General features: G+C 59.3%; 1 protein-coding gene across 1 annotated transcript in view; it reads right to left on the bottom strand.

Annotated features, from left to right (window-relative positions):
• ITPR3 (inositol 1,4,5-trisphosphate receptor type 3) overlaps positions 1 to 12,965 on the bottom strand; it is a gene marked incomplete at both ends in the record, with an annotated part of 67,110 nt that overhangs the window by 8,896 nt on the left and 45,249 nt on the right. The window contains 19 exons of the mRNA XM_079712515.1: positions 100 to 210; positions 356 to 556; positions 811 to 995; positions 1,161 to 1,335; positions 2,543 to 2,712; positions 2,820 to 2,910; positions 3,040 to 3,148; positions 3,301 to 3,449; positions 3,992 to 4,182; positions 4,747 to 4,867; positions 6,693 to 6,818; positions 6,930 to 7,055; positions 7,306 to 7,557; positions 8,621 to 8,821; positions 8,904 to 9,026; positions 9,812 to 9,937; positions 10,324 to 10,398; positions 10,474 to 10,638; positions 11,621 to 11,786. Coding sequence (XP_079568641.1) covers positions 100 to 210; positions 356 to 556; positions 811 to 995; positions 1,161 to 1,335; positions 2,543 to 2,712; positions 2,820 to 2,910; positions 3,040 to 3,148; positions 3,301 to 3,449; positions 3,992 to 4,182; positions 4,747 to 4,867; positions 6,693 to 6,818; positions 6,930 to 7,055; positions 7,306 to 7,557; positions 8,621 to 8,821; positions 8,904 to 9,026; positions 9,812 to 9,937; positions 10,324 to 10,398; positions 10,474 to 10,638; positions 11,621 to 11,786 — 2,863 coding nt within the window. The remainder of the gene's footprint in view (positions 1 to 99; positions 211 to 355; positions 557 to 810; positions 996 to 1,160; positions 1,336 to 2,542; positions 2,713 to 2,819; positions 2,911 to 3,039; positions 3,149 to 3,300; positions 3,450 to 3,991; positions 4,183 to 4,746; positions 4,868 to 6,692; positions 6,819 to 6,929; positions 7,056 to 7,305; positions 7,558 to 8,620; positions 8,822 to 8,903; positions 9,027 to 9,811; positions 9,938 to 10,323; positions 10,399 to 10,473; positions 10,639 to 11,620; positions 11,787 to 12,965) is intronic.

The raw sequence follows: 12,965 nt of genomic DNA, 5'->3' as shown, positions 1-12,965 counted from the left end.
ACACACACGATGCTAACATCATACACACCAGCATGTACACTCAACATACACATCACATGCACACCCACGCACGCTCACGTGGGCTGCCAAGGGCCCTACCTTGAGTTGCAGCACCAGGTCCATACGGTACTTGCACAGGGGACTGATGTCATTGAGAATCAGCGCGGTGATGATGTCTATGCCATTGGACTCGTGCGTCACGATGCAGGTCTGGCGGGAGGCAGGGGTGGGGGCTGACACGGGGCCTGGGCCCCCTCAGAATCGTGGCAGCTCCAGGGGCCACGGTCTGTCCCCTGCCCGGCCCGCTCCATCCTCCCCCACGTCCACGCTGCCATGCGCCGCTCCGACGGCTCACCTGGTTCTCGTGGCAGGGGCCCTGGCAATACTCGGTGAGGGTCTCCAGGGTCTGGATGACGAGGCCCACGTTGTCCTCGTTGATGTAGAGCCCCAGCAGCCCCAGACCGCCCGTGGTGCTGCCGCACATGATGTCCAAGAACTGCAGAGTCTCGCACACCAGGTTGTAGTTGGTCTTGTTGTTCTGGCAGCGCAGGAAGTTCTGAAGAGCACAGGAGGGGTGGGGGGGGGCGTGGCACCGCTGCAGCAGGGAGGGAGGGGCCGGCCTGGGGACCGCGATGCTGCAGGCTGCAGGGGTGGGGGCCTTGCCGGCCTCAGAGCAGTGGTGCCCAGGCCGGATGCGGGGCACAGAGTATGGGCGGGGTCGGGAAGTGGGGCAGGCCCGGGGAGGCGCGGCAGGTGTTGGGAGGCAGGGCTGGGAACCGGGAGGCGGGCTCAGGTGGGGCAGGGCCTCACCTGCAGGTCCCGGTTGTGGTTCTCGCACAGCAGCTGCAGAAAGCGCAGGATGGGCTGCATGATGAGCACGGACGTGCCCATCTCGTTGCTCTGCACGCGCTCGCCCACCTCATGCCCCTGGCGCAGGCTGGGGCCCAGCGAATAGCGGGATGAGGAGCTGGGCATCCAGAAGGAGGCCACGCGGCCTGCAGGGTGAGGCCTGGTTAGGCTGGGGCTGCTGGGAGCAGCCAGACCCTCACCCTCACCCTCCGTTCCCACCCTCAGTCCCCAGCCTGCCCACCTTGCCTTGTGCCCACGTCCTCATCCCTGGGGCCCGTGACCCCACTCACCCTGCACCCTCTGAGCCTGACCTTTGGCGGCGGGGTCTGCTGGCTCCCGGTCCTCACGCGGCTGGCTGCCTAGGTCGCTCATGTTGACGGCCACTGTGGACTTGGTCTCCTGCTGGGCCCGCTTCATGCGGTCGTGCAGCACCTTGAAGAAGCGCTCTGACTTCTTGTCGCTCGTCATCAGGTTGTAGAAGGATTTCTGCGGGTGGACAGTGAGACGGGGGGCAGCCTCAGCACCAGGCCTGGCTCTAAGCAGCCCTCGGTGAGAGCCGGGGGGCTCCATGCTGTGCTTCAGGGACAAGGTGGTGGAGACAGAGACGCCCCTGTGCCCTGCGCCTAAGGCTGGGGTGGGGGGCAGTCAGGACCAGCAGAGGTGGAGGAGGAAGGGCCAGTGCCGGTGATGCTGGAGGCCTGCACTAGCTTCCTACCCACCTGCATCTGCCCTTGACCTTCCGGCAGTTCCCCACACAGCAGCTAGAGGGGTCTCTCTGAAGTCTAAGTCACGTCCCTTCTCTGCTCAAAACCCTGAATCTTCCCCCAGGGGCAGGCCTGGGCCCACGGTGCCCACAAGGCCTCGTGATGGCCTGCCACCCCCCTGACCCCAGCTCCTCCCATTCACCCCTCCTCCACCCCCTCCAACCACATCAGCCATCTCCCCTTCACGGCCTTCTGCTGCCCGCTCTGCCCCGGGCGCCCTGCCCCACTTCACGTGCTCACTTCCGGGTCCTCACTCAAACGGTCCACTCTCAGGGGTCTTCCCCATCACTCCTTCTGAGATACCCCTGGCCCAGAACTCCTGAAGCCCCCTGCCTGAATTATCACCAACCAGCATGCTCTCCGTATTACGCAGGGACTGCAGTTCGGGGCTGTTGTCCCCACTAGGATACGAGTACCAAGAGAACATGGGTTTTGTCTCTTTCCTTCACTGCTGAATCCTTAGCGCCTAGAACACTGCCAGGCACATAGAAGGTACTCACTAAATGCAGACTTACGGGAAGAATGAATGAGTGAATAAATAAATGAGTGGAGATAAAATAATCAGAGAGGGCTTTTGGAGATAGTAGCCCTTTACTTGGACACCAAAGGCTGAGGATGTGGAAGAGGAGGGAGGAGACCTGAGCAGAGGCTGAGAGGCGAGAATGGTGGACTAATAGGGGGCAGGATGGTGGGCGACAGGCCCAGGCCCGGCTGGAGCAGGGCGGGGGTGTGGGATAGAAAAGGGCCACGTGACACGGGGGCAGATACGGGAGGCAGAGCCTCCCACAAGTAGCCGGACTCGCACTGGCCGCCAGCACCCAGCCCTGCAGCCCCACCCCCATGGACTGGGGACTGGCACACTGTCCCCCTCCTGAGCAGGGGGCACCACCCAAGGAGGTGAGCCCCTGGAGCCCCGCCCCCCTCCACACCTGGATCTCGGTGTTGCCACCGTCCAGCAGGCGGATGGCCAGGCCAATGCTCTCCTGGAAGATCTTCTCGTTCTTGGTGCTGGTGATGAGGTCACACACCAGCTTGGTGGCTCCCTCCTTGTCCAGCCGGCACTGGGTGGCTGCGATCGCTGACCAGTCTTGGTCCAGGCCTGGAGTGGGCAAACTCGCCTAAGGGGGAGCAGGTGGAGGGAGGGGAAGGAAGGGCCCAGAGCGAATGGGCCTCCCGGAGGCACAGCAGGGGAGATGCGGTACTGACCGGTGCCCACGGGGTCTGGGAGGTCCCCCCGCGAGCTGGACTTCCGGTTCTGGAGGTAGTTTTGCAGCAGCATTTTGCGCAGCTGGTTGCCCTGCAGGGAAGGGAGCAAGGCCTACAGCAGCCCGTTTCACCCTCTACCCCCCAGCCCAGCGGTCCTGGTCCTGAGCCCCTGGACCTCATGGCCAGGCCCACCCGGCATCCAGCCGACCTGGGCACTCACCCGGTCCCCGTACTTGGTCTTCTTAAGCAGCATTTGCTGCAGCGTCCTCAGCACCTTGACACACAGCTTCTCCTCCGACTCCATGAGGTCCTTGGTGTGCTGGATCAGCCTGGCCGGCGGGGAAGGAGGGCACACTTGGGGTGGACCCCTCCCCCCTCCAGCTGCTGTTCCTGACCACGGCCCTCTGACCCCATGGGCTTTCCCCGTCCTGGGCCGCTGTGTCCCTGCCGCCCCCATGCCCCGGCCCCGCATCCCACTCACTTGGACAGGAAGCCTCCACTCTCACAGCGCTGGTGGGCCTCAGTGCCCTCCAGGAAGAGCAACTCGGGCCAGTGCAGGACGTCCACCAGCACGGATAGCTCGGCCTGCACTAGGGGCTTCAGCCGCTCCTCCAGGGCTGTGATGATGTCCTGGGGTGGGTGGCGTGGGGAGGGCAGGGTCACCGCTGGGCGAGGTGCAGGCCACCCAGGCCCAAGGGATGACCAGGGCGTGACTGCCGTTCCCCCCACCCCAACGCCAAAGCGCCCCACGGATTGGCCTGTGCCTGTCTGAGGGGCCCTGGGCCCACGGAGCCACCCAGGACAGAGCATGATGTCTGTCTGCTCAGAGCCCCTGGGCATACCCTGGCTTCCCTCCCAGCCCCTTCTCTAGCTCTGTGTGACCTTGGGCAAACCCTTTGCCCCCTCTGGGCCTCGATTTTCTGCCACATGGGGATAGTAATTCACCATACCCCCTCTAGAGGCCAGTGAGACAGTGGACAGAGTGTGTTCTCTAAACACGAAGGTGCTGTTGGGAGCGAGGGGTGTACCGGCCCCCTTCACGAGCACCAGCCCTGGAATGGTGCCCCTCAGTCCCCTGCCCCTAGCAGCCCCCAGGAGTGGACAAGCTGACCAGCCCCTTCCCAGAGAGCGTGGGCAGCACAGGGAGGGCCACTCCCCAGCCCCACACCCACCTGCAGCTTCTCGATGATGTTCTTGTAGTCCCACTGGTTGGGGGTGGGTGTGACACGGGGGAAGGCCCGTGGGGCCGTCTTGTAGTTGGAGACGTTCCGCTGGGCGGCAGCTGCACAGCTGGCACCACTGCTGAGCAGCGAGCTGATGTGGGCATCCAGGTCCATGGGCAGCAAGATGGCCCGGCCCTTGGCTGAGGGGAGAGCGGACGGGGCGCTGGTGGGGGGTGAGGGCTCAGCCAGAGGGGCCAGGCTCCGCGTCTGTCGCACTGGGGGACAGGGCCTGGGGTGCAGGGGCCCCCACCCCGGCCCCCACTTGAAATGAGGTGCCCTCTTCCCTTTTTAGGGTAAGAAGAGGGAACTTTTGCCTCTTCGTTTCCACCCTGGCTCCACTCTGACCCCTGCCCCCTCCACTCTCCCCTTCCCTAACTCTCCCCTTCCCTAACTCTCCCTAACAATCTACTGCCTTCCTCCTGCCTGAGACCATTTGTAAGCCCAAGAAACTCTGCTCGGGGGAGGTCACCCAGCACTCTCCTCCGGGAAACTGCCTCAGAGGAGAAAACAGCCTTTTCTCAATTGCCAAGACGCCAGTGAGACACCAAGAAGGACTTACTGAGCACCACCTAGGAGCAGCTGATGGGCGAGCTTCGGGATAAGGTGTTTACTGTGAGGGCGGGCATCCCGAGGGAGGAGAGAGAAGGGGAGGGGAGGAGAGAGAAGGGGAGGAGAGGGGCTGGCCAGCGCCCCGGCACACTCACCCACCATGGCGAGGGTCCGGATGCAGGCCTCCACGGAACCCTTGTGCTGCTGCTGCAGCCACGGACACTCAAGCAGCCGTGTGGTGGACTGCAGCAGCTGCACCACGATCGTCTGGTGTGTCTGCAAGAGGCAACGTGCCTGCTGCCACAGCCCAGCCCACACTCCACCCTGGGCGGCCCCAGGCCGGTGAGCAGAGCCTACTGAGTCTGGGCGTGGGCAGAGGGATAAGGCCTCCAACAGCTACCATGGGCTTTTGTGCCCGTTGGAAAAAGGCACCCCCTTTCCTCTCAGCAGTGCACAACCTGCGCAACTATACATGGCAGCCCTGTGAGAACTCCCCGAGGTCCAAGCCTGGGGCTTATAACCCTATTGCTGACCCTTTTCTTCCTTTAAAAAAATTTCAAATAAATTAATATTGTGGAAAGGGGATATATTTACATGGTTCAAAAACCAAAAGGTTATAAGAAAGAATACTTCAAGAAGTCTTGGGGGCTTCCCTGGTGGTGCAGTGGTTGAGAGTCTGCCTGCCGATGCAGGGGACACGGGTTCGTGCCCCTGTCCAGGAAGATCCCACATGCCACGGAGCGGCTGGGCCCGTGAGCCATGGCCGCTGAGCCTGCGCGTCCGGAGCCTGTGCTCCACAACGGGAGAGGCCACAACAGTGAGGCCGGCGTAGAAGTCTTGGGACTTCCCTGGTGGTCCAGTGGTAAAGAATCTGCCTTACAATGCAGGGGACTCAGGTTCGATCCCTGGTCAGGGAACTAAGATCCCACGTGCTTCAGGGCAACTAAGCCCGCGCGCCACAACTACTGAGCTCGTGTGCCTCAACTAGAGAGACTGCGTGCCACAAACTACAGGGCCCACGTGCTCTGGAACCTGCGCGCCACAACTAGAGAAGGGAAAACCTGCACTCTACAACTAGAGAGAAGCCCGCGCGCCACCACGAAAAATCCCACACGCCTCAAAGAAGATCCTGAGTGCCGCAACTAAGACCGAACACAGCCAAAAAATAAATAAATAAATAAATTAATAATAAATAAATAAAATCTTAAAAAAAAAAAGAAGTCTTGACCCCGTCACCCCCATTCTCCCATGCTCTACCCTGTGGCTAATGAGAGGTGGGGAAAGCTGATACACATCACCGGAGTCCCAAAGGGGTCCCAGGGTCCAAACACATATGTGTCAAAACAAGCCCATCCTGGCTGGGAGGGTGGGACCCAGTGTTTTTTCGCTCAGAAGCACTATCCCCGCTCCACCCTCAGTCCCTCTACCTATAGGCAGCCCTTTGATTGGTTACTTGTGTGGCCTTCCAGTGTTTCTTTATGAATTAGGTGGTGTAGCAGGGTCCTTCCTCAAGGGAACCTGGGTCTCTTCCTTTCAAGGGGCTCTGAGCTGTGACCTGGCTCGAGTCTGGGAATTTGGGGATTCAGGGGCTGTGACTCTCAGGGATTCAAGTCCAACACCTGTTCACAGCCTAGAGCTCTTCTGCCTCTACAGATAAGAAAGGCTTTAAGAAGACTGTCTACCTCTTTCAGTTCTGGGGACACCACGACCAACTAGCCAACACTGATGACTCTGTGCATCAGATTCTCCTGCTTCGGCTCTGCCATCCACTGCAGTAATTGCCACACTCTGTCTTCAGTGCATAAGGGCTGCCAGGTGTCCCCGGCCACCCTGGGACCCATCATACCAAGTGAATTTAGGAATTCCTGTTCTATGGTAATTTCCCCTGTAATTCCCAACCCACGGAAACCGTGAGATAATAAACGTTTGTGGTTTTAAACTGCTATATTTGGGGATAATTTGCTACACAGCATTGATAACTAATACACGTTTATATTCTTCTGCTGTATCTTTATAAGCTACAAGCAAATATGAATCTATATATTCTGACTCCCGCCCCCCCACCCCGCCCACATAGAAGCCGCCAGCAGCTGGAGCTCACCTGCAGGGAGGTGCTATTCTCAGAGAACGGGGAGCTGAAGAAGGCGTTGATTGTGTCCAGCACGACGGTCAGCACATACTTCTCCAGGGTGGGGTCAGACAGGCGCTTCTCACGCTTACTGCAGACCTGGGGTAGGAGAGACTGATGCCTGGGGGCCCCTCCACTCCCACCCCCTGGAAGGCCGCTGCACCCCCCGCCATGGTCTGCCTGCCAGCCCACACCCCGACAGGCACGGACCCGAGCCATGTCCAGGGTGAAGTTCTCAAAAAGCGTCCAGATGTGGTTGCTGGTATAGATCTCCTTCATCTCCACCTCTGTGTCCACGTAGCAGTGGTTCACAAAGTTCACGTAGGCCATTTTCACCTGGGCAGGCGGGGCCGGGAGGTCAGGGCACGAGCCGGGTCTCCCTCTCTGCGCTTCCCTGATTCCTCCCGACCCTCCCTTTGCTCCTCTGCCCGAGTCCCCACCACCTCCCCACCTCCCAAGCCCTGTCCACTTCCCCCACTTTCCCTCCCTCCCTCCCCCTGCCCCACCCAGCAGGGCTGAGGGGCTGGCTCCCCACCCCCACACCCTCCCCCAGCCCCCGGGATCCCCATGTGCACACAGACCCCACCTCGGTGATGCAGTCCTCGTGCGTCACCACAGACACCACATCCTCCAGGGGCAGCAGGGACGTGCACTTGATCTCGGTGTAGACGTTCTTGCCCTCGGCGCAGGCGGCCAGCAGGTCCACCAGGGAAATGTGGTACATGAGGGGGCTGTGGTCCTCCACGCCATGCCGGGCAGTCTTCATCATGTCCAGCAGGTGGGCCAGCGAGGCCTTGTCGTTGTAGAACACGACCACATCGTCACCTGCATTGGTCAGCTGTGGGTGGGAAGGGGGCACATCAGACCCCCTCAGTCCAGCAGGCTCGGGGCCCCAGCCCTCTCCTGTGCTTCCCAGGGAGAGACTGGGACTCTGGGACTCTGACTCCAGCCCTCACCCGACACTCAGGAAAACCCTCCCCTGCTTGAGTTTCTGGGGTTCCCTGGCCCTTGGGGCCCCAGGCTGATGTCTCAGGCCCTCTGCTGTTAGCTAGGACACCGAACCCCAGACTCAGGAAGTCCCCCCTCCTCTAAGGAAAGAAATCCCACTTGGGCTTGTCTCAGAGGCGCCTCCTCCAGGAAGTCCTTTGTAATCCCACCCTCTCCCGGCTTACCCTCTCTCTCCCCTGTGCTCCCATAGCTGTAATTTAAACCCTCGAGGAGCATATACTGCATCCCTCTGGTGTCGACGATTAGGTTAGTCACGGTAATATAATAATAGCAATTAATAATTGACACTGCACAGCACGTCCAGACACGACGTCTCATTGATAAGTCCCTCGTCTCACTTGAGTGTTTGCTCTTTTCTCTCCCTGCTCCTTCCCACTCTGAGATGCTCCAGAGCAGAGAGCATGTCTGTTCCAGATTTAGATTCAGCCCTTCACCCCTCCACTTGTTTACTGAGTACCTACTATGTGCCAGACCCTGGGGCCCTAGCAATGAGCACAAAAGCTGTGATCCCTGTCCCCCTGGGCACACTGCCCTCGGAGCTTTCATTTGACTGATTTCCCCCAGGGATACATGGTCCTTGGCACATAGCAGGTGCCTCATGATTTGTAAATAAATGACAATAAATGATAAATGAAGGAATGAGTGTTTGAGTTCTCTCAGGCCCGTTATCTGAGTTCTACAAGGCGCCTAATTTCTCCTGGGCCTTGCTTGAGTCCTGTTAGGCCGCAGCCCCAGTTCTGCTAGACCAGCCTCTGTGTCCTCAGTTCTCCCCCAAGGCCCCTCCACAGCCCAGCACCCCAGGGCCCCTCTATGACCCACTGTCTGACTCCTCCAAGTCTGGGTCCTGCCTGCCCGCTGCCCGAGCTCCCCGAGCACCCCTCGGCCGCCCTCACCTCTGTCATGATCATGTCCTGGCACTTCTTGACGTACTTGCCCTCGGCCTTGATGACGGTGTGCAGGAAGTCCAGGTACTGCACGTGGCGCCCGTGGGTGGCCAGCAGGTGCACGAAGTGCTGCAACACGGGCTCGCCGATCTCGGAGCACAGCTGATAGTTGTTCAGGAAGATGTGCTGCATGGTCTCCGCCTCCAGCAGCTGCAGGCGGGCAGGGCATCCGTCAGAGAGGGGGATCGCGCAGCCCAGCCCTGCCCTGGAGTCCCGGGCCCCGCGCCCTCACCCCTGGCGTGAGGAAGAGGTGCAGGTGCTTGTGCAGCAGTGCCTGGTTGCCGGTGTTCCCAGCGCAGAACTTCTGCAGGAACTGGTGTGTGTAGCGCAGGATCTCCATCATCTTGGCATCGCCCTGGACGCAGACAGGAGGGGAGAGGGTGCCGGGGCCGCCACAGTGTGAAGGCCAGGCTGGGTCTGGGGCCAGAGCGCAGATGGGTGTGGGGGTGGGTCAGGGCTCAAGATTGGGACCCCAAGGTGGCCAGGTTCAAGGTGGGTCAGGATATGGAAACGTGTGAGGGACTGAGGGTCAGAGGCTGAGATGAGGCCGGAGTCGGGGAGCAAAGCTAACGGGTCAGGGTCAGGTGAACACCGAGGGGGTGTCAGAGTCAAGAGTGGGGTGAAGCTGGAGAAATATCAAGATCAGTCAAGGGGAGGGGTCCATGGTTGAGATGAGGCTATGTCTGGAGTTACGGGCCAGGGTGGGCTTGGGGACAGTCAGGGTAAGAGGTCAGGGTGAGGCTAGGGTATAGAATCCAAGTCATGGGCCAAGGAGAGACTGGAGTCAGATTAGGGTTAACATAGGTCAGGGTAAGGAAGTTGAGGGTCAAAGGTTAAAATGATGCTGAGAGTATGAGGATTAGACCAGAGAGGGAAACAGAAGCTGGGGTCAGAGTCAAGAATCAGGGTGAGACTGGAGCCAATTCAAGGTCAAAGTGGATCAGGATGAGGGGTGGAAGGTCAAAGGTCAAGATGACACTAAGATTGGATTCAGGGGTCAAGGAATGTGGGGCAGGCCAAGGTAAAAGGTCAGGGTGAGGCCGGGTTAGGTCAGCATCAGGGGTTAGTGTGTGGTTTGGGTTGGGTCAGGGCTCAGGGTGAAGCTGCCCTGGGGAGTCAGAGGTCCGAAGTCGGTGTCACCTTGTCATAGGGGATCTGCAGCAGGTCCAGCATGACCTTGTGGGCGTCCATGTTCTTGAGCAGCCGCTGCTGTTTCTTCCTCATCTGCTCCCCGACGCCACACATCTTGTTCAGCCGCTCCAGGATCTGGGGGAGGGGAGGCTGAGCCCAGGGCCCCTTCCCACTTCCTCAAGCTTCCCCTCTGCCCGACCCACCCCTCAGCCGACCACAGCCGAGCCCCAGCTCACACCGGGGACAGGAAGAGGGAAGGAGGCCACGGCCGCTGAATCAGATCCCTGCAGCAAGGCAGGAAAGAACTAACAGCCCGATTCCACCCATCAAAGCCAACAGAACAACATGACTGTGAAATGGAATTTCATTAAGTTCCTCCAGCTTTAAAATAATTCCATCTGGACCTTGGCAGAGTCATTTTCAACACTCAAGGAAAGCTGGAGGATATCTTCCAAGGCGGCGGGGAGCGGAGGCGGAAGAGGCCGGCCCGCAGACCCACGCCCGAGGACCCGGCCACTCACGCCCTTGACGATCTGGTAGTTCTCACTGCTCTTCTCCCCAGGCAGGTGCAGAAAGCCCTCCTCGTCCGCGGGCCGCTGGGGGCAGAGGGAGCGGGGTCAGCCGGGCCCAGCCCTCGCGGGGGCCCTGCCCCCCTCCCGCACCCTGCGCACCTCCTTCTTGTCTTTGGCGGCGCCTGCCTCCACCTCCTCGCCCTTGCCGCTGCCCTTCTTGTCCACCCACAGCTCCGACTTCTCCACCATGGTCCGCAGCCGGTCCAGCTCCGACTTGATCACCTTGTAGTTCTCCACGTCCTGGGCTGAGATCAGCAGCTGCACCTGAAGGTCAAGGACAGGCGTGCCTGGTGAGAGAGCATCCCCAGGTCCACTGCCTCATAGAGACTCCCGGCGCTGCGCTAGCCCAGCCTCTCTGCTCCTGGCATCTCCACTCTACAACTGCTCCTCTCCACCGAGCCAGATCCTACTCAGAGTTTATGGCTCTGTTCTAAGTCCACTGCTTCCAGGAAGCCTTCCCTGATGGTCACAGGCTTCCCTGAACCCCCGGTCATGAGCTGCGTCATCATCTGGCTTCAGTTATTCACGGACTCGTGTCACGTGCTGCTGTGGCCTGTCAGTTGTTCACGCAAAACCTGAACAGGGCAGGGCAAGGCATACTGACATCACTGAATGCTGGGAACTGAACCCTGACTCCGATCCCACCTTACCCGCTCTGGGTCAGTGGGTAAGGGAAGAAAGCTAAAGCCCCCTGGGCCTCAATTTCTCCCACCTGTAAAACAGGAATGAGAGTAGAAACCACACTGTCGGGGCTGCTTGGAGAATTCCATGAATGCAAGCCCAGTGCTCAGTGCCTGGTACACGGCGCTCACTCATTAAATACCACTCCCCTCTCACAGGGAGCGGTCGAGACCACATGACATCACAGTGACAAAGCCAGTCCCCTTGGTGAAGGCTGAGTGCGCACTAGGCATGATGCAAAGCACTTATTAGCAAAGGTGCACGTGATAGAGTGTGCAATCTGTAAAGTGCTGTCCACCTCATAAGACACGACAGGCCTGGAGCCAAGCTGAGAGGAGATTGAGGTGGCCAAGACGTAGCTCCCCCTTTAAGGAGCTCGGCAAGGCCAAACACCCCTGGGAGGCATCTCGAGCTGCCCCTGGGCTGTGAGCTGCTCCGTCCTGGCATCCCCCGCTAGCGTCCAGTCTGTGGCCCGCCTGCTCGGTGCCTGCTGGCTCCCGAGAAGCCCCCTCGAGCCTTCCTCCCACTCCCCAAGGGCCGGGCGCTCTGGCAGGGGAGCCAGCACCTGCTCGAAGGTGTGCATGGCCTCCTGGCGCTGGCTGAAGTGCTTGAAGAGCAGCTGCAGGGCCCCCGAGACCAGGGGCGCGTAGTCATGCATGGTGAGGTGGATGAGCACGCGCAGGAGCATGCGGCCACCCTCGTCGTCCACCTCCAGCATGCTGCTCGTCCTCCTGTGTGGGGGGGGGAGGGTGATGGGGGGCATGGCCGGCGCCTTCCTGGGACCCAGGGGTCAAGCAGGCTCCCTGCCACCCATTAGGTAGCCGTGGTGCCTCATGTCACGCTGGCTAAAAATATTGATATTTCCTCCTCACTTTGCAAACAGCTGCCAACCTAAGCACCCCAGGGATCCCTGTGTCCCCTGAGGTCCCACACAACACCCCTCGATTAAGCAGCTGAGGCAAGGACTCTTCACAGGGGACCCACAGACACCCCCAAGGGATTCGTGGCTAGAGGCTGGAGCTGTGAACAGAGGTGGGGGGAAACCTCCATCTTTCTTTTCACCAACTTCTCACCAAAATGTAGTTTCCTTCAGTGAGAAAAAATTAGCGGTATCTGTGACTTTGTCACCAATTAAAAAATCACAGATGTTTTCCCATCACCTAAGAGTTGCTATAGAAATTGCAAAATATTGTTTACAGTCATCACGACTTCAAAGTAGTGGTACTAATTACACCCCAGGCACAGATTGTTATTTAATGTGCTAATAGAGAGGCACACATATATAACTGTCACTTCAAATTTTTTTTCTCCAGTATTTTTTTTTTTTGCGTTATGTGGGCCTCTCACTGTTGTGGCCTCTCCCGTTGTGGAGCACAGGCTCCGGACGCACAGGCCCAGCGGCCATGGCTCACGGGCCCAGCCGCTCCGCGGCATGTGGGATCTTCCCAGACCGGGGCACGAACCCGTGTCCCCTGCATCGGCAGGCGGACTCTCAACCACTGCGCCACCAGGGAAGCCCTTTTCTCCAGTATTTTGATAACTGCATCTCAGTGCCATTGGTTTCCTTTATAATTTTGTGTGCACTATTTTATGAATTTAAAAACGCCATTCTGGGAATTCCCTGGTAGTCCAGTGGTTAGGACTCGGCACTTTCACTGCCGTGGGCCCGGGTTCAATCCCTGGTCGGAAAATTAGGATCCCGCACGGCGCAGCCAAAAATAAAAAAAAAATAAAAAATAAAAACGCCATGCTGAGAAGGGAGCCAAAGCCTTCACCAGATGCCAAAGGCATGGCACAGAAATAGTTAAGAGCCCCCAGCTCCTGGGGTGACCCTCCCCACCCTGCTCCAGCCCTCTGAAGAGCAGGCTACCGTCCCTGCTGTGGGACACAGGGACATCCCTCCAGCTACC

Source organism: Hyperoodon ampullatus (assembly GCF_949752795.1).
Source record: "Hyperoodon ampullatus genome assembly, chromosome: 10".
NCBI classification, from domain to species: domain Eukaryota; kingdom Metazoa; phylum Chordata; class Mammalia; order Artiodactyla; family Ziphiidae; genus Hyperoodon; species Hyperoodon ampullatus.
The sequence above is the reverse complement of the archived record's forward strand: the minus strand, read 5'-3'. Positions and strand labels throughout refer to the sequence as shown.